This window comes from Cebus imitator, unplaced genomic scaffold (assembly GCF_001604975.1).
Source record: "Cebus imitator isolate Cc_AM_T3 unplaced genomic scaffold, Cebus_imitator-1.0 Scaffold264, whole genome shotgun sequence".
NCBI lineage: Eukaryota > Metazoa > Chordata > Mammalia > Primates > Cebidae > Cebus > Cebus imitator.
Window position 1 is genome coordinate 2,780,185 of NW_016107579.1, and position 20,956 is coordinate 2,801,140.

General features: G+C 34.3%; 1 protein-coding gene and 1 non-coding gene across 4 annotated transcripts in view; one reads left to right on the top strand and one right to left on the bottom strand.

Moving 5' to 3' along the window:
* The window catches only part of PTPN4 (protein tyrosine phosphatase non-receptor type 4), a 219,111-nt gene extending 198,366 nt beyond the window's left edge, over positions 1 to 20,745 (top strand). For 2 of the 3 annotated variants that reach the window (XM_017500263.2, XM_037728403.1), the window contains 5 exons: positions 1,349 to 1,495; positions 3,192 to 3,320; positions 6,037 to 6,185; positions 8,438 to 8,573; positions 12,817 to 20,745. In XM_017500263.2, the coding sequence (XP_017355752.1) occupies positions 1,349 to 1,495; positions 3,192 to 3,320; positions 6,037 to 6,185; positions 8,438 to 8,573; positions 12,817 to 12,903 (648 nt within the window). In that variant the 3' untranslated portion in view covers positions 12,904 to 20,745. The remainder of the gene's footprint in view (positions 1 to 1,348; positions 1,496 to 3,191; positions 3,321 to 6,036; positions 6,186 to 8,437; positions 8,574 to 12,816) is intronic. The other variant, XM_017500262.2, reaches the window with a different exon arrangement.
* On the bottom strand, positions 9,087 to 9,193 carry LOC119467183. Its single transcript, XR_005195712.1, has one exon. It is a non-coding gene; the product is annotated as a U6 spliceosomal RNA (small nuclear RNA).
* Positions 20,746 to 20,956: the final 211 nt, after the last annotated feature.

A 20,956-nucleotide genomic window follows, 5' to 3' on the forward strand; every position in this document is an offset into this window, starting at 1 on the left:
GAGTTTCAGAACTGTGGATGAGGAATTATGGATATATTAATGAGAGTATAGAGAATAAGCACTCTTCATACATTATTGGTGGAAGTATTTATTGGTAGAACCTCTTCGGAGAGCAACTTGGCATTGTATATCAAAATTTTTAATGCACATACATTTTGATTTAGCATTGCCATTTCTTCCTGTTTTGAGGGTTATGAATAAATTTTAACAAGTAGTCAAATTTGCAAATAGAGAATCCTTGTTGGAGGATTTGCTACTTAAGAATATACCTCTGATAAGACCTTTTTTAAATAAGGCCTGTATTTTTGTATAAATAGAAATATATTTCTACATTGCACAAAAATGTTAGGTTTACAAAAATATTCAGTTTAGCCTTGTTAACTGCCAGCATATAGATTATCAAGGTCTTAAATCTGTATTAAATATTTTGTTGTATATTTATATAGTAGAGCCATTTAAAAGGGTAAAATTTTATGTACTAATCAAACATGATCTCAAAAATCAAGTAAAAAAGAGAAATAAGAAGCAGAACAACATAATGCATAGTATGCTACCATTTTTTAAAAACAGTTTTACAGAAAAGTGGGAAGTTAGTTTTGCATATACGCTGTGTATTGTGTATAGAATGTCTCTGAGAAGGCTATATGACAAACAGAGAAAAAAATTACCTTCCTGGGTGTAAACAAAAGTAGCTGAAATGGGAGAAGAGACTTTCTTCATTCACTCTTTGTTTTTCTTTGAATTATCATGTGCATATATCACCTTTTAAAAAAAATTAATCTCAAAATGTAGTAGGATGACTGATGACTCATCTTTCCCAAATACTATCTTACCTCTTTCTAAAAATTATGAACTTGAAATGTACTTCTAATAACCTCTAAAGTTATTTTACATGTAAAAATTCAAGCTAAAACAAGTGGCAGAATTTTTGTTCTTCACAGATTTTACCAGTAAACTATTTACAGATAAATATTTTGTATTTCTTTACCATGTCTCTGCCTCTGAAACAGAATTCTGTGTTAAGCTACTTTTAAAATCGTAATAGGCTGGGTGTAGTTCACACCTGTAATCTCAGCACTTTGGGAGGCCAAGGCAAGAGGATCACTTGGGCCCAGAAAAATATTTGCAAAGTATTTAAATTCTTATTTCCACTAATTAAAAGATAAATATATGTAACTATTGACCATCGCCATGAAATTTCTTCTACAAATAAGAAATTGATAAAGATTTGTTTTACTGATGGCAGTTTATTGAGATTAGTTATATTTACTATAATAGTCAGTGGATGATTTTCATATTCCTGATAAGTAATGCAAAACGTTTTATTTTCGTGCCCTTTTCTTTCTAGATGGAAATTCCTTCTTCCAGCATTATAAATCAGTACATTGCTTGTCAAGGGCCATTACCACACACTTGTACAGATTTTTGGCAGATGACTTGGGAACAAGGCTCCTCTATGGTTGTAATGTTGACCACACAAGTTGAACGTGGCAGAGTAAGTCATAGTTGAATCTTATACATTGCTTGGGCTTTTTTCAAATTATACTGCACATATGTAGTCAAAGTATTCATGTTTATTTAAGCTTTTGTAACTTTTAATCTTCTTTTCTTGTGGTCTCTTGTTTTAAATCATCATGGTTAAGTGCATAAAACTGTGCCTAACACATAAATAGATGTGACATAAGTATTAGCCACAACTGTCATTGTTATTATTTAAAGGGATTAATATACATCTGTTAAGGGACTTGTATCTAAAGTATGTACAGAGCTCTTTACAACTCAACAGTAAAATTGTAAATAATGGAATTTTAAAATGGGCAACGAATCTTAATAGTTCTTCAAAGAAGATATACAAATCACTAAGAAGCACAAGAAAAGATGCTTAACATCATTATCATCAGGGAGTGCAGATCAAAACCTTAGTGAGACTTTATATTCACAAGGATGGCTAAAATAAAAAGGACCAATAAAAAGTGCTAGGGATGATATGGATAAATCAGAACCCTCCTACACTGCTGGGGGGTTTATAAAATCATTTTGGAAAACAGTCTTGTGTGTTCCTCAAAAAGTTAAACGTCAAGTTGGCATAACTTATTAATTTCATTCCTAGATCCAAAAGAGTTGAAAAGGTCTGTCCACACAAAAATTTGTACATGAGCATTCATAGCAGCAGCATTTATAATAGGCAAAATGTAGAAACAACTCAAATATATGAAATAAAATGTGGTATAGTCTTAAGGTTGAATATTATTTAGCAATAAAAAGGAATAAAGTAGTGATACAGACTACAGCATGGGTAAACTGGAAAATACTTAGCATAGTGAAAGAGGTCAAAAAGATCACATATTGAATGATTCCATTTTTATGAAATATCCAGGATAGGCAACTTTGTAGGGACATAAAGTAGATTATGGTGGTCTAGATCTGAGTTAAGATAAGGGGAACGGATGAGGGGGTATGAACACTAACTACTAATTGGTATAGGGTTTATTTTGGGTGTAATGGGAATGTTCTAAAAGTAATTGTGGTGGTGTTCGCACAGTTCTGTGAATATACTAAAAACTATTGTATACAATAAATGAGTGAGTGTTATGGTATACGAATTATGTCATTACAGCTGTTTTTAAAAATGTTAAGATTTAATAAGGATATTTGCAGTCTCAAAATATAGCCAGAATACTTATTATTACAAAGGGAAAAAAGTGACAACAAAAAAAATGTCAGCTGGGCGCAGTGGCTCATGCCTGTAATCCCAGTGCTTTGGGAGGCTGAGGCGGGCAGATCACCTGAGGTCACAAGTTCGAGACCAGCCTGACCAATATGGTGAAACCTCGTCCCTACTAAAAATACAAAAATAGCTGGATGTGGTCTCACATACCTGTAATCCCAGCTACTTGGGAGGCTGAGGGAGGAGAATCACTTGAACCCAGGAGGTGGAGGTTGCAGTGAGCCAAGATTGTGCCATTGCACTGCAGCCTGGGCAAAAAGAATGAAACTCCATCTCAAAAAAAAAAAAAGGAAGAGAAAAACACTAGTTGGCAGATCTAGATGAAGTTCATTAAATTATTCTTGTAACTTTTCCGTAAGTTTGAAATGTATTAAAAACTAACAAACATTTTTAAACAGAGAGCTTGAATCCATATGCATATTATTTTATTTATTTATTATTTATTTATTTGTATCAATATTAGGTTAAATGTCACCAATATTGGCCAGAACCCACAGGCAGTTCATCTTATGGATGCTACCAAGTTACCTGCCACTCTGAAGAAGGGAACACTGCCTATATCTTCAGAAAGATGACACTATTTAACCAAGAGGTAAGAGGGCAGGATATCTGTTTATTAGAACTGTTGTGTTCAAGGCAAAGACTCAAAGCTGAAAATGTTTTTAGTTTGAATACTGGTTACTAGGAAATACTATAAAAATTATTGATTTATTTATCTGCTTTAATGGGGTACTTTGGAATTTCATTAAGAGTATTACCCTATTCTATTATATAATTGTTATTCTCCAGTTTCTATGACTAAATATGAATGGTCAGTGAAAAAGGAATGTGGTAAATAATATTTATTACTCTTACTACTTTGCCTATTCAGAACAACTATTTAAATATTTTTGGTTATAAAAAAATCTTTGACTCCAGGTAATATCAGTACAGTATTTGGGTATGTCTGTGGAAATGTAAAAAACAATTGAAAGCTATTAAATTATTTTCTTTTCTTAAAAGAGTAGAAGAGAGCAACTTCACAGTCCCCTTAAGAAGGAAAAGATTTTAACCAGGAACCTCTGAGAGCAGATGGAGTGTAGATTTCTAATTTCCAGCTCTTAATTCTGCCTGGGTCAGTCCCCTTGGCTTTGATTGAAACTGATTAATAAATGATGGCTCAGTATCCCAACGGGAAGATGTATGTAGAGAGCATCATGCTGCCAGTTCCGTCAGGCTGCTAGAGACAGTACACCCTACTTTCACTGCCTGCAGCTAGATACCCCCTGCCAACCACCTTTGGTTTTAAAAGTGATTACAAGAAGGAAGTAACTGCTGGAGAAGAGCAAACAGCACAATCTATGAGTGCCCAGGACTACCCCACCAATGGTCAAGCCTTTGGAAATGGGAACTCCCCTCCAACCCCAAGAGCACGATTAAAGGAAACCAGAGAGACAGAGCCTTACTGACTAAAAGGGAAGAACCCAGAAGTTGTGCTAATTTATAGAAAATGAATCTAGCATTGAATGAAGCTAAAACTACAAGAATTTTAAAATTTCAAGATTTTATGGGCTAGATCCATCAGAATGAATTTAGGGTTTGAGGGCACATACTATATAGTTCATGGTCTAATGTAACAGGTCAACCCAATAAGATATTTCTTCCTTTTCTCAAATAGATAATGATAATGGCTATGTATGTATAAATAATGTCTATCTATTATACTCCACCTGTAGATTATCCATGACAGTTTTTTATACCATGGTGACTTTTCTTTACATACCCTGAGTATATTAGAACTAAGACATGAGTTAGTTTCTAAAGTTTGAGCCAAACATAATTGGGAAAATAAGTTTGCTCCCATAAAGAAATACATACATAGATGGATCAGTGATAGCAGATACTACCTCAAGTCTTGAATACATTTTACTTTTACTTTTCAGGAAGCTCTCTTTAGTATAAATGGCACCAACCATAGTTATAGTGTTGAATGACTATAGCAACCAGTTATTGAGTATATGGTGCCAAGTAGCTGATTGGGTGATTTACAGGTCCTCTCATGGAGACTTTTTAGCATAAGACTGTTTCTTTAAAGTATAGATGTTGTTTCATTTTCCAGTTGAAGGAAATTAGGTTCTGAAACATTGAACGCCATAACTGGCAGAGTCAAGATTTGAATCAAGATGTATCTAAACCCAGCACTCTTACTGTCTCCATTATACCAGCCATTGGCTCTCCAAAAAGAATTAATCCCACTGTTTGACTTTGTGTTTTTATTGTCTCCAGTTTTTAATATACATTTGTCTTGAATTTTTATTTTTCTGATTTCCATAATTTCGTCTGCATTGTGTGAGGATTAGTTCAGCTTTCTTCACAAAAAAATATTCTTTACCATTTTTGCTTACCCAAGAATTCCTTAGTTTTCTTTAAGTATTTATCATGGTCTTAGTTTGTTTCTACCTGTTTACTTGAGTATCATCTTAAATATACTTTACACATAGAGAAATTGAGTTATAAAAAGAGTAGTAATGTAATTAGCCAATACTTAAATGGTTACAACTATTTCTATAAAGGTTTCTTTCCTATGTTGAAATTTTTCATTCTAATGAGTTTATACATAACTTTTGGTGGAGGAGTGGTTGGTTTTGTTTTTCTTCTAAAATTCAAATGACACGAATATATCTTAAAGATAACGTCATAGTACCAACAGTTTCGTATTCCTGCTGTGCAGTAACAGACCAATACACTGAGACAGCAGGGATACAGCAGATAAAGAGTTTAATGATCGCAGGGGAGCAAGGAGATGGGAGGAGACCTGCAAATCATCTCCCCAAGGAGATAAGATCTGGGATGGGGTTTTTAAGGGGATTGTGGAGAGCAAGGGGCTGGGAAGTTAAAGTTGTTGATTGATTGGGATAAGGTGGATGAAATTATCAGGAGGTGGAAGCTACATTTTTTGGTGAGTTAGCTTATCTCAGGGTTCTTGAGACCAACTGAGTAAGTAGTTTCATTAGTATGCAGGACCCAAAATAATGTCTCAAAGGGGAAATTTAAAACATCTTATAATATCCCAAGTTGTTATCTGTAGAGCAGTAAGGGGAACTATAATCTTGTAATGGGGTCTATGGGATTCTGAGGCAAACAGGCACCAAACAGCGATGAGGAAGCAGGTCAGAGAGCAGCTGACCTACTGATCAATGCTGAGTGTGCTGGAAGCTGGGTTTAGTTTTGTCTCCCCCTCCCTTCTTTCCTGATTAATTTTATGAGGTTTATAGGGACAGTTTTAATAATACCAAAGTCAAGGTACATAATTTTTCATTTGCTCTTAGAAAAATGAAAGTCGTCCGCTCACTCAGATCCAGTACATAGCCTGGCCCGACCATGGAGTCCCTGATGATTCGAGTGACTTTCTAGATTTTGTTTGTCATGTACGAAATAAGAGGGCTGGCAAGGAAGAACCTGTTGTTGTCCATTGCAGGTATTCTGTTTTCTGTCTTTTATGAATGTATAGCTGAACAGATATGTCATTTTTAAGAGAGAGTACATACTTTGTCCTTTATGTAGTTATTGTCACTGTGATAATTAGAGCTCAAAGCCAGGCTCTGAAGGTAGAATGCAAAGGATATGTTCTAACATATGATTGGCAGTGACTTTATCATAAGACATAAAAATAGTATTGATTGCACTGATTTTTAGATGCTCCTCCTCTTCATATTTTGACACCTCTGAAATTGGTCTTAACAATTTATGATAGGTTTGATGAAATACAGAATTGTGGGCTGTCTTAGTCCATATGTGCTGCTATAACATAATATTTGAGACTGGGTAATTTAAAAGGAACAGAAATGTATTTCTTATACTCCTGAAGGCTAGTAAGTTCAAGATCAAGGTACACACAGGTTCTAATGAGAGTCTCATGAGGGCTACTCTTTGCTTCCATTATGGCACTTCGTTGTGTTATTCTCTGGACAGGACAAATGTTGTTTCCTCATATGCTATGGGACAGAAGGGGTGAACTCACTCTCTAAAGTCCTTTTATAAGGGCCCTAATCCCATCCATGGGGGATCTGCCCTCATGACTTAATCACTTCCTAAAGGTCCTACCTTTTCTTTTTTCTTTTTTTTTTTGAGTTGAGTCTCACACTCTCACACAGGCTAGAGTGCAATGGCATTATCATGGCTCACTGTAATCCCTGCCTCCTAGGCTCAAGTGATCCTCCTGCCTCAGCCACACGAGTAGCTGGAGGTACAGGTGCACCACCACACCTGGCTAATTTTTGTATTTTTTTGTAGAGTTGGGTTTTTGCCATGTTGCGCAGGTTGGTCTCAATCTCCCGCTCTCAAGGGATCCACCTGCCTCAACCTCCCAAAGTGCTGGGATTATAGGCATGAGCCACCACACCTCTCTGGTTCTACCTCTTAATATTATCACATTCGTGATTAAGTTTCAACATAGGAATTTTAGGGGACTCATTCAGACAGTGGCATAGACATTAGGTTACAGCCTAATATTGAGATTCTCTTCCTCCTTTCTTGCCTGTGGCTCCTCTTAGGACATTCATTGAGTACTCCTACCTCTCTTGGAGTGGCCCTACTAAAGAATATGCTACTTCTAAAAGCTTTAAGTAAACAGTAGGCACTTTATTCCTTTGAGACCAGGTCCCTTTTGCCCACCCTCAAAGGGCCAAAAATGGCTATTCCAGCCTTTACTGCTACTGACCCAGAGATTAGGAGACAGAAGTTTTTCCCTCCCTATTATGGCCACCTTTATTAAGTAATTTATTCAGAGGATATATTGAGATATCTCTTTATTCTTAAACTTTATAGCACATTTTAAAAGTAGACTTTCAAGTCATCAAAACAGATTATAGACCAAAATTTGAGAGGCAAAGTAGCAAGAACAGTGAAACACATTTGGCCATTTTACATCCCGAGTTCCTGATAACTACTGCATTTGTGTTCACAGATTAGAAGTTAAAAAGTTGTTCTTGGCTCAGTGGTAAAGTTTAATTTAGATTTTATTTAAAAATGAGGCCAAGAGCAGTGGCTCATGCCTAGAATGCAGCACTTTGGAAGGCTGAGATGGGCAGATCACCTGAGATCAGGAGTTTGAGACCAGCCTGGCCAACATGGCGAAACTCTGTCTCTATTAAAAATACAAAAATATTAGCTGGGCGTGGGAGCGCATGTTTGTAATCCCAGCTACTTGAGAGGCTGAGACAGGAGAATCACTTGAGCCCAGGAGATGGAGGTTGCAGTGAGCTGAGATGGCACCATTGCACTCCAGTCTGGGTGACAGAGCGAGACTTCATCTCAAAAAAAAAAAAAAAAAGAAGGCGTATTTTATATTGAGTATCAAATATTGTCTTTTGTGCATTCATTTATGGTTTATTATTGTCATTCTATCATTTTGCATTTTAAAGAGGAGTTGCTTCAGTAAGCTTCTATTCCTTGTTCAGATTTTAAAAACTGAAATTTAACTCTTTTAAAATAAGTCTCTTTCGAACTAATGTGGTAGATGGAAGATACAGAATATTTAATTGATATTAAAGGAGTCAGTACTTTTTTTTCTGTTTTCAAAATATTCTGTATTTGGCTTGCTACTTTTATAATATAAAACATTAAAGTGATACTGTTCTTCTGTATTATAATTCAGTTTTATGCACAAAAGCTGCAAGTAGTTTAACAGAATAGTATCAGTAAGACCTTGCCTGTATGTGTCCTTTTTAGTGCTGGAATTGGAAGAACTGGAGTTCTTATCACTATGGAAACAGCCATGTGTCTCATTGAATGCAATCAGCCAGTTTATCCACTAGATATTGTAAGAACAATGAGAGATCAACGAGCCATGATGATCCAAACACCTGTGAGTACTGTACTTCGTATACAAGTATATATTCTTTACATGATGATTTTTGTTGCCAATATGTATTCTAAATTATATTTTCATCCTTTTTTATCTTTTCAATTACTTGCCATGGTCAAATAACCTCTAGCACAGGAGTAAGCAAACTACTGCCCACTAGCCAAATCTGGCCTGCCACTTGTTTTTGTAAGTAAAGTTTCAGTGGAACACAGCTATGCTCATTTGTCTATGCCTGCTTTCATACTACAACTGCAGAGTCCGAAGTTGGAACAGTACCATATCACCTGCTATTTCTAAAATATTTAATATCTGACCTTTCACAGAAAAAGTTTTGCCAACATGCAAGTTGCATGGCATATTAAACCTTGAGTGCTTAAACAGGTACAGAGGAACTTGCTTTGTATTATTTAGTTGAACTGAATGCTGAGAAAGATAGTATCTCTGAACTGGAGGATCTTGGTAGACCTGCTCTCTGTGAAATAGCTATGGTGAAATTGTTTTTTTATCTTTCTTGGAAATATGGAACGCTTCACGAATTTTCGTGTAATCCTTGTGCAGGGGCCATGCTAATCTTCTCTGTATCATTCCAATTTTAGTATATGTGCAGCTGAAGCAAGCACTTTTTTTTTTTTGAGATAGAGTTTTGTTCTTGTTGCCCAGGCTGGAATGCAATGGTGTGATCTTGGCTCACTTCAACCTCTGCCTCCTGGGTTCAAGCAATTCTCCTGCCTCAGCCTTGCAAGTAGCTGGGATTACAGTCTCGTGCCACCACACCCAGCTAATTTTGTATTTTTAGTAGAGATGGGGTTTCATCATGTTGGTCAGGCTGGTCTCGAACTCCTGACCTTAGGTGAGCCACCCACCTCGGCCTCCCAAAATGCTGGGATTACAGGTATGAGCCACTGCGCCCAGCTGTTTTTCTTTTTACATAAGAACTAATATTGAAAGAACAAAAATTATAGAAATTAAGGTGCTTTTCAGTGTATTCTACACTGAGTATTAATTATGCTTCAGGAGCCAAAAAAGGCATCGTGGAATTTTGGTGTTAAAGTTATCTTTCGTACTGATTGTGAAATAATTGCATTGTTGGTGGAATAGGTTACCTGAAGGAAATTGACCTGTGTGATGCAGTAAGTGCCTGTCATTTTTTGTTGTTTTGTGAGACAGAGTCTCACTCTGTTGCCCAGGCTGGCATGCGATGGTATGAGCATAAATCACTGCAGCTTCAGCCTCCCAAGCTTAAGCAAGCCTCCCACCTTAGCTGGGACTACTGGCATAAGCCACCATAGCTGGCTATTTTTTTTATTTTTTGTAGAGAGGGGATCTCACTATGTTCCTTAGGCTGGTCTTGAACTCCTCGGTTCAAGCAATCCTGTCACCTCAGCCTCCCAAAATGTTGGGATTACAGGCATGAGCCACCATGTCCAGCCTGGTTTTTAATTATAGAAAATTTCAAACAGGCAAAAATAGACAATATAATATAATGAATATCATGTTAATACTCAGACCCCATTTGCCATATTGTTTCATCTGTATAGCTGTTCACTTTCCCTATATTTCAAGCAAATCTTAGACATATATCATTTTGTTCATAATATTTTAGTATGTATCTCTAAAAGATAAGGATTGATTTTCCTTTTAAATGAAACCACAGTACCATTATCACATTGAAATGTAATCAGTTTCTTAATATTATCAAACTTTTTAAAACATCTTCATCCTCCCAAAAAGAAACCCCATACTCATTAATAGTTACTCTCATTTGCCCTCATACCCTCCCTAACCTCCTCCAATCCCCAACCTCCAACCTAGGCAACCACCAGTCTACTTTCTCTCTCCATAGATTTGCCTATTCTGGACGTTTTATATGAATGGAATCATACAGTTTGCTGTTTTCTAACTGACTTCTTTTAAGTAGCATATTTAAAAAGGAATAAAGTACGGATACATATGTACTGCAGTATGTATCAGTTCTTTATTCCTTTTTATTGTTCAATAATACTTCATTGTATAGATTTTTACCACATTTTGTTCATGCATTAATCTGTTGATGGACATTTTTTGGTTTGTTTCCACTTTTTGGCTATTAATGCTGCCATGAATTTTTATGTAAACATACATTTTCATTTCTCTTGGGTATACCCAGGAGTGGAATTGCCACGTCATGTTTTCATTCTGTTTAACCTTTTAAGGAACTGCCAGATATTTCCAAAACGTCTGTATCATTTTGCAGTTCCTCTAGCAGTGTATGAGGATTTTGTTCTTCACATCATCATCAACACATGTTACTCTCTGTCCTTTTAATTTTAGCCATCCTGCTGGCTATGAGGTAGTATCTCATTGTGAATTTGTTGTGCATTTCCTTGATAACCAGTTGTATTAGTCTGTTCTTATATTGCTATAAATAAACACCAGAGACAGGGTAATTATAAGGCAAAGAGACTTAATTGACTCACAGTTCCCCAGGCTGTACAGGAAGCATGGCTGGGAGGCCTCAGGAAACTTACAGTCGTGGTGGAAGACAAAGGGGAAGAAAGGACATCTTCAGTCTTCACATGGCCGACAGGAGAGAGACAGAGAGAAAGAAGCGGAGGTGCTGCATACTTTCAAACAACTAGGTCTTGTAGAGAACTGTCAGGAGAACAGCAAAGGGGAGGTCAGCCCCAATTATTTAGTCACCTCCCACCAGGCCCCACCTCCTATGCTGGGAATTATTATTTGACATGAGATTTGGGTGAGGACACACAGCCAAACCATATCACTAATTATGTTAAGCATCTTTTCATGTGATAATTAGCTATTTATTTGTATATATATTTTTGGAGAACTTTTCAAATCTTTTGTCTGTTTTTGAATTTGGCTGTCATTTTATTGAGTTGTAAGTATTTTTTTATATTTTCTGGATAAAAGTTTCTGATCAGATCTGTGGTTTACAAATATTTGCTTCCATTTTCTCTTTTTGTTTTCTTGATTATAGTAGTTGATGCACAGCAGTTTTGAATTTGGTGAAGTCCAGTTTTTTTTCCTTTATCACTTATGCTTTTGGTATCATAGATGAGAAATTATTACCTAACCCAGGGCCACAGTGATTCTGTGAGTTTTATCATTTTAGCTGTCACATTTAGGACTGATCTATTTTGAGTTAACACACACATTATTGTGTGTGGTTTGAGGTAGGGTTCCAACTGCACTCTTTTGCATGTGATTACCCAGTTGTCCCAGCACATTCATTAAAAGGACTGTTCTTTCCCCTTGAATTATCTCAGGGCTCTTGTCAAAAATCAGTTGACCACAAATATAAGGGTTTATTTCTAGACTTTTAATTCTATTCCATTGATCTGTATCTCACTGTCATGATGACTGTAGCTTTGTTGTAAAATTTAAAATCAGAAAATGTAAATCTCTAACTCTTTTTCATTTTCCAGATTGATTTAGCTCTTCTGTGTCCCTTGCATTTTCTAAATATTCTAAATCTTTCATTGCTAATAATATTGTAGAGAACAAGTATTCTTGTTAAAGAAAGGAGATGATGATGATGTAAAAAAGGCTAAGTAAAAACACTGTGGTACTAAGTTTGTATTGAAAGCATCAATATTAACCTATGATAAATGTATTCTCCTGGTTTTAGCAATTTGACATTTTTAGAGACAAAAATTAACTCAAGCAAATAAAAGTCCTTAAGGCCCAGAGGCTGGTGCCTAAAATAGTTTCTCAATAAAAAGAACCAGGCTTCTTGGAGAAACTACTGATTCTAAATCAGGGAAACGAGATGTACAAGGTAGGCCTTTTCTGAAAGTAACAAAGCTATCAAAGTTACCAGAATAAGTTTATTACAATTAAATTGTTTCCACTTTTTCTGTTATAAATAAGTAGACAATGAATAGTCTGATTTTGTGAATATGTGTTTTCAATTTCTGATTTATGTTTTGAATCGATTCTTAGAAGTGAGATTGCTGGGTTAAGAGTTAAATTAATTTTGTCATATGCTGCCAAATTCCCCTTTATAGGTGCTGCAGTATTTTAACATCCCTACCAACAATATATAAGTGAATTTTGCCAACAAAACATATTGCCAAACTTTATTTTTTTTTAAACCAGCCTTTTGGTGAAAAATGGTATCTTTATGCAGTTTTACTTTGCATTTTTCAAATAAGCAAGCCAAGTGATGTTTGTCTGGTTTTTTTGGGGGGGGCAGTTTTCTGACTTTTCTGATCAATTCTGTTTTTTATATTTTATTTTTCAGAGTCAATACAGATTTGTATGTGAAGCTATTTTGAAAGTTTATGAAGAAGGCTTTGTTAAACCCTTAACATCATCATCAAATAAATAAGAAAGCAAAAAGATCTGGGATATGTGTTGGAAAACTGCTTTCTCTTATGTTCACCGTGCCATAATACTGCTCACAGAAAATGGCATTTTACAAAAAAAGAAAAATGAAGAACTCAAAAAAACTTTGAAAACTTCAGCACTGTTGCACTTTATGTTTTAAAAAATGTCACTCTTTCAAAATCTATAACTCATGTATTTGAAGACTATTTCATGCTTTGCTCCGAACAAATAGTAAATAACTAAGTATGTTCAGGGTAATTTATGAAATTCTGTGGTGGTGCCATGCAATCCCCTTTTGGTAGAATTGCCACAAACAAGGCTCAAAATTCTCATCATCTCTGTTATACACCTGTATCATGAAAGCAAAAAGAAGTAAACATCAGGAGTCAGCTCTGGTCTTTTGCAGTGGTTTGTGTACTTACTATACTGATTACCAGTTTTTATTTTTAAAATTTTAGCAATATCATTCTTAATATTAGCCAATACACTGCCTATGGATGCAGCACATTTTTCCCTGCACACCCCCTGTAGAGACCTGCCTGCTGCTCAGAAGAAGAAAGGTGGAATTTGCTGTTCCCAGGAAATGCTGCACATTGTCCATTTACCAGCATCTTATAGAAAACATAAATATGAATCTACAAATTCTCTTGGATTTAATAATATAACTTATATTTATCATAAGGTTGGCTTATTCCAAATCATGTGATTTCACATACTTGATGTAAAGGAATGCATGCATTGTGTCTTAACCCCTTAAGTGCCTTGAGACATCCTTGTATGTCTAACGAAAAGGCACTCATTTGACCCCACTAGGAGGTATATATGTATATTGTACATTCTTATATTTTTATGCATTTTGAGTAAGTTCACATTTTAAAAAACAGCTTATATTGAGTGTTATACAGTCAAAGAAGGGTAAGGAAGTTCTGTTTCTTACTCAGTACTTGTGATTTGCTGTAAGAAGCAAAGATAATTTGTGTTCTACTGAGTGCACACTCTGCTGCTATGGAATTATTTAAAATCTGCACATTCCTTTACTTGAGGGACTGAGGGGTTACAGTTTAACAGCTCAACTTTAAAAGATGCTTTATGCTTCAAATTTCATATTTATTTCATCCCTAACTTTAGGAAGACATCTAACATGCACATTAATGTTAAACATATTGATACTCTAAGCAGATAATTGTGATGTATTCATATCCATAACTAAAATATTATTCTTTAGCACTCATTTCAGTTAATACCAAATTTTGTTAACATTGATCTATTGATTGGGATTCTTCAAATGAAGAATGAAATATTATTGACTTATTTCTAGGTATAATCACTCAATAACTAAAATGAGAGTTTTCTTGTCTTTTTTTGTATAATTACTCCATTTTATGTATACTTATTAAGTTATAAGCATGTTAATAAGGAGACTTTTGATTGTCCAGCCTAATAGAGGATCTGATTCCCATTAAGTATGTGGGAATTCCCATATTTTCCTCTTCAGGTTTTTTTAAGTCTACAGAGAGATAGAACTTTAAAATTGCCCACTTTGATAAAAGTGAAAAATTTGTTCACCTATTCAAACTTTATTTTACACAATTATTTTATGTGGATTGCAGTTTTAAAAGATTGAGTTAAAAAACTGAAAGCAGTTTCTAAATATTTCTATAAGGTCTTCATAATGATTAGAGTCAAATGGTAGATATTTTGGAAAGTCATCTAGTATGAGGGGAAAAGTATACATTTTTAAATCTGCAACATAATCTAAATGATGTCATTTCAAATATTCAAAACTCATAATAATAAATTTCAGAAAATTAAGCTCCTAAACATTAATAGCCAAGATACCAAATAAATTATCATAGTAAAATATTTAAGTTTATTTAAAGAGAGAAGTAAACATAACCTTTATGTCAAAGAGAAATTCTCTTATTTCCTGACTTCACAGTCAAAACAGTGTAAGATAGTAAAGTAACTTATAATCTTATTTGATCATTCTGTTCTAAAAACAGATAAATATAATTTAGGCTGCTGTATGACATCATGATAAATTGAAAAGTGAGAAAGTAAAATTATGTTGGGGTCTACATATTAAATAACTGTTTTGGCAGTTTTTCACCTGAATTAAAAAATAAAATCCATCTGTTCTATCTGTATGGACAGAATATGACAACCATAGACCAAAAGATACAGTTGTGTAGATATAAAGAGACAAACGTCATGGTTGGCATGTTCTTTAACTTAGGGATTTGTTTATACTTGTGAGTTTAATCATTTCTTGGCGATGAGCACTGCTGCCTTTTTAAATCATCAATGCCTGTCTTTAAATGCCAATCTATTGGAAGTTTAGAATTACATTTCAATTTCTCCTGTATGAATTTTTCATCTGGGAACTACCCACTGTCATTTTTATGTACAGAAAAGATCCTTTTTTAAAACCATATTTATTAGGATCTTATTTAAATTATCCTTTACAACTTCTTAAAATGAATATGCTAATAGATAAGACTTCATCCATTACACCTAGTTTAACCTGTTATCAATCTAAATAGGTTTCTAGAAATACCCCTAGCTTTCATACATCACATAGTTTTAGACTCCGTCCATATCAGTGTAACATTATGTGATAAAATGCCAAAATTTCTTGTATCTAAGCTACCCTCCTACTCTTCTAGCCACCTCCCACCTCAACACCCTTAAGAAAGCAATGCTGACTTTTATTCTGACAAGTGGAAATCAAATATTGGATAATCAAGGGGCTTTTGTAAATGCTAAGAAGTGTTTGTGAAAACCTTCCCTTTCTGAGTTAGAATTGTTTTTTCATGTTCATTTCAGGTGTTTTATTGAGTATCTGATTTGTGTCAGTACTATGTAAATATGATGAGGAGTATTTGGAATAGACTTTACATTCACCGGAAGATTGATAGTGTTTGTCAAACCAATACATCCATTCAAAATTGAGGCAGAAAAAGCAGCCTAAGAAATTATTTCCTTTCTACAGTCTGCTAGGAGAAAGAGGTGATAGGGGAATGGTTGATGATTTTAATTAAGAGTAAAGGGAACATTTATTATATGAAATCTGACTTCAGATGTGCAAAGGTATGTTAAGACATTAAGACAAGAGCTGGAAGGTTTCAAATATGTGTACACACACATAGAGATACTTTTATGTGTTTATTTATAAGTGTATTTCCCAAAGGCTAATGCCCACAGAGGAAAAGGATTGTTTTAACTACTGGGTTTGTCATCCGCTGGCAGGATCTGATCAGGTCTAATAGAGTATTTAAGCCAAAGTGTCCTGTCTTCTGTCTCCACTAGAAATACTGCAGTTTGAGAGCTGAAAGGAACTTGAAAAATGTTATCCAGTCTTCACTTATCCTATTTTTATTGGCATTAAGAAACAGAGGTCCAGCAATGGTTATTGATTTAGCAGTCTGGTCTTCTACGATCTGCTTTCTAATTATCAAACTAGTATTCCTATATTATACTGGAATTTCAATAAATTATAACCTATGTGAATATCATAAATTCTTGTGAATTTTTGTCTATTTCCAGTACAGAAGCATACTCAGGCAGTGTTTTCACTTAATAACTGTGATGATCTTAGAAGATGTCACTTAAGTTAGAAGATAAGCAGACTTCAAAAGTTATCTTAACTAAGACCCCCACTCAGTTTGCTAGTCATGCCTCCCTGACAGAACATAAGCTTTTGTAAAGTATTTAGGCTGATACATATGCAGTATGCAAACATTCTAGACTGCAATTAGAAGACTAATTTTTAAAAGCACTCAAAACATAGAACTAAGATTTAGAATATATGTCCATTTATAATGAAATAATTTATGTTCTTAATGTGTACATGTAAGAGAAGTAAATAAAGCATTACTTGTTTTATAATCTTATCAGGAAGAGAGAAGGAAACATTAGTTTATCTAACAATGTGCTATTTAATATCTGTATTTTGAATATTTAAAATACTCTGATGGTAAGGTTGCCAAAGTAATTTTGAATTCATAAAAATTGTTTATACCACAATAATGTGAGATATGTTTACAGGCTCTTTTATTTTGTGGTAGTTATTTTATAGTTCAGAGGAAATTGCATTTCAGTCACTTATAGTAAATACATTATAATAAATTTTTGTTGGAATAAACATCTCAACAATAGGACATAGATAAATGATGCAACGGTCTGCTTTTATGAAAGTTGGTGCATTATGTAAGCTGCCACCGTTAATACTTTGTATTAACATTGCTTACTGCCCCATTTGCGTCAGCTACCTGACCACAATTGCTGGAACCATTCTTTTTGTGGTGCTTCCTCCAAGTGAAATAACTATGTTATTAAAACCTACTGGATTAATTTTATCAAATATCAGACTTATATTGACCTTTAGCAGAGATTTATTGGTGTCTCAGTGTGATCACAATACAAGTTGTAACAACCATTTTATCAAATTCTTAGAGAATTATGTGGATACAAGGGAATTTACATAATCCTAAAACATTTTTGAGGGCTAATTGATAATAGCTAATTTCAGCAATTTATCAAGAACCCAATAAGTTAATCCCTCATTTGTATGTTTTTGGTTCAACATACCTTACCATGTCTGCAACCATTATCAACACAATATTTTATTATATATGGACTTAATTGATTCTCAATAGCAATTACTACAGTGTGTCTTACAATGTTATCAAAAGCAAACAGCAATCTCTGTTTCTGCCAGAAATTAGACATTTTATTTTTACAGTCCTGACGAATTTGTTGTGAGTAGACACCAAATAGTTGTTTGCATATAAATTTGCTGCTATTTGTATGTTTTTCTACTGTAGTATACTGTTGATTTCTGAAGTGTTATAATCATTATAATTTTTATTTGAATAATCCAAGCTAAATGGACAACCAGAAGTAACATCTGCTAAGGTGCAATTCATCAGCATTGGTTCAGTGCATACATAAGTAAACCAGTTTAAAAATTTTTTACAAAGCAAAAGGTATTAGCAGTGTTGCTAAAGACTACCATTTTAGGGGAAAGTTCAAATGTTTAACTTCCTGAAACCTTTTAAAATTTTCAGTGCGAGAATGAAAATGTTTGAAAGCCTTGTTAAGCTCATAAAAGTTTTAGTTAAACACTGTAGAGTTTCCTACCTTTGTTGTGTAAAGGATGTAGAAAAATATTTTTCTATGGACAGAAGGTTGAAACTGTTAACTTCTTTAATTTCATTGTTTAAAGGAGATAAAATGATCTTTGTTATGTCTTTCATGCTGTAAAGAAAATGAATGTATCTTTGAAATGTTATTAGAATTATGACTTGATTATAAGGATACTCTATTTGTTTAAAAAAAGCCTACAAGGGATTGAAAAGAAAGGGAAGAGTATTACACTTCCTTATACAAAATGCAATTTTAGAAGAAAACTAATTTTCATTATAAACGAGCAATTATTGAAGCATATTTCAAATATGATGTACTTTTTTTTTTTTCAATTTCCTTTGCCTCTAGAATAGAAACTTTTCAGAAAATTTGCACATACTGTTTTTAAGTGTAAAATAATTCTAGACTTTTGGAGTGCGGAAGGGTGTTTGTGTGTGAAGGTAAATGTGTTGCTATATGTGTTTACCGTGGAGAAAGTTTCCAGGCTTTGTCAAATTAGGACATTGTTGTGAGGGTGTGACTTTTGTGAAGACAGAAAACTGTGCCTAAGATTCATTATAGTGAGTATGTGCAGAGCCCCCTGCCCCAATACATGGTTTTTGCCTTTTTATTCCCAATGTCTTGGACAGTTAAGACCACTTAGCCCAACTCTGACTTGTAGCAGTGGTGTCTTATATGCTTAAGAGTTTATATTAATTCACCTGAACAAAAAAACCCTACATTTTAAACCTCTTTTGTAGGTGTGATTAATATGTGCAACAGCTTCTTTAAAAGGTAGTATTTATTATTTATCATTAAACTTGACTCAATGGGGACTTCATTATCTTTATTTCTGTTTCCACCTCTCCAACTTTTTAAAAATCACTAATTTGGCTTTGTGAAGTAAGTACTCAACTACAGAGTGATGTCTTTTTTCATGAACTTTGCTACAGCTGTAAAGGATTGGTGTCAGACTCTCAACCCTGGGAGTTTCCAAAATTTAGCAAATATTACTTGTGATAAGCTTAAATTAAATGCCACATTGCTAAGTAAAAGTATTACCAGGAATCCATCAAGGAGGCACTAGCCCTGCTCATACCCTTAGACCCTGATAGGTGCTGATTCATGCTTTCTCCACAAATCTGCAGTTGTGTTCTTTCTCGCCGTGATCACAGTTGAGCTCATTTTACCATATATTCAAAGAAGCTTTTTAGTTTCTACCCCTGAATTGTAATGTTCCAGGTATTTGCCCTCCTGGGCAAGAAGATTTTAACCCAAGTCTGGGATCCTCTGGCACCTGTCTTTTCCACTCCCTCAATGGGTTGGCAAGATTATTCGTATAATCTGTAGAGTAGGTCAAATTTCAATGCTAAATTTGATTTTTTGACTTTTAAATAGTAGCACTTTATTTCCTGCTGACTACCAACTTAATTTATACATTTTTAAATCCTAGAAGTTTTGTAAATATAGGAAAATTTTAATTAGTATTGGAGGTCATTAGATTGGACCCAATTTTAAATATAATGATCTCTTCATAGTTTATTTGATGTTTAAGAGGCAACTTGTGTGATCTTGGCTTTGCAAGTTTTCTGTAATGTATGTAGCACAATAAAGGTTGCCCAGTTGACTGTGTTACTGAATGAGCTCTGAGTTCGCACAGCTAGCTTCCCCTAAGCTTGGTTTATTATCATCATTTCTGATTTGGATTTTTTTGTGGATCACATGAATACTTGGAAATCCATTTGTTTTCAGTGTAGTATCTAGGGTTAAGTAGATACTGCACAAGTAAGTTTAAGGGAATAAAAGTCCCGACACTTTATATTCATGTTGAGGAGCATGATTTAAGAGACTTGAAACAGTTTACATTAAACTGTTTTGATTTTCTGCCAGTAGACTATATCTGCTTTAAAAAATTAAAATTGTTCAACCCAGTGTTCTCCAGCGTCAGGACATTACAGTTGTAATCTATGTTGTAATCTTTTCAAATAAGAAAAGCTACTCCTTACTCTCTACAGTGTAGGCTTAATTTTAGAACCAATAATTTACTATATCTGCATCAGTGATATTTTTAAAGTAGTCTTAAAAATAATTTCTATGTAGAGGGTGTTTTCATTTGGGATTTTTTTTTTCTTGTAACAGGTGCTATTTGTAAATATGAAGGGGGAAAGTCACATAGTTAAAAGCCTAGCTTATGTCATAATTAAAATACAGTTCTACATTTCATGTTTGATTCTATTAAACTAGTGGCAAAATCAAATTGACCACTTAGTTTTTTAGATTACCTTTTCCCCATTTCACAAAATATAATCTCATAATTAGGCAAAGAAGCTAAGGGTTTGTTTAAAATGTGCATAAGCTTGAATGTGGTCAACACTTCATAATTTGAAATCACTGCATTTGTCACTGCAGCTTACTGTATGCTTGAAAGGCCTTGTGTATTTGTCTTAATTTTAGTGAAAAATTAGAATTTCTGCCATTCGTATACAAAAAAAATCACAAATACAGCAAACAAGATAAAAATGATGGTTTGCATTAAAACTGTTTTAGTCTTAAGAGCCATTTATATTATGTGAAATGCTGTTAAACATATCTTGTTGGCCAAATTTCATTTTGAGAAACAGTTGTTCAGGTACGAACATTAAAAAAAAAAAAAAAACTCTAGCTATGACTCTTTAATGTTCAATTGCAAAATAAAGATGTGCTTTAGTAATCTAAAGTATAGGAGTTTTGAAGATTATTTTATGGGAGTTTTTCATGGGCTTTCCTAACAATGGTTATATTTATTAATTGGTTATCAGGAATGGAGAGAATGGCAAGTGTAAAATTTATTTCTAGAGTTATTGACTCACATAGTGGCTGTATTTGAGAGAAGGGACTAGGTGAGAAACTAAAAGGGATTTAGAAGATTAAACAATGTCTGAAGAGAA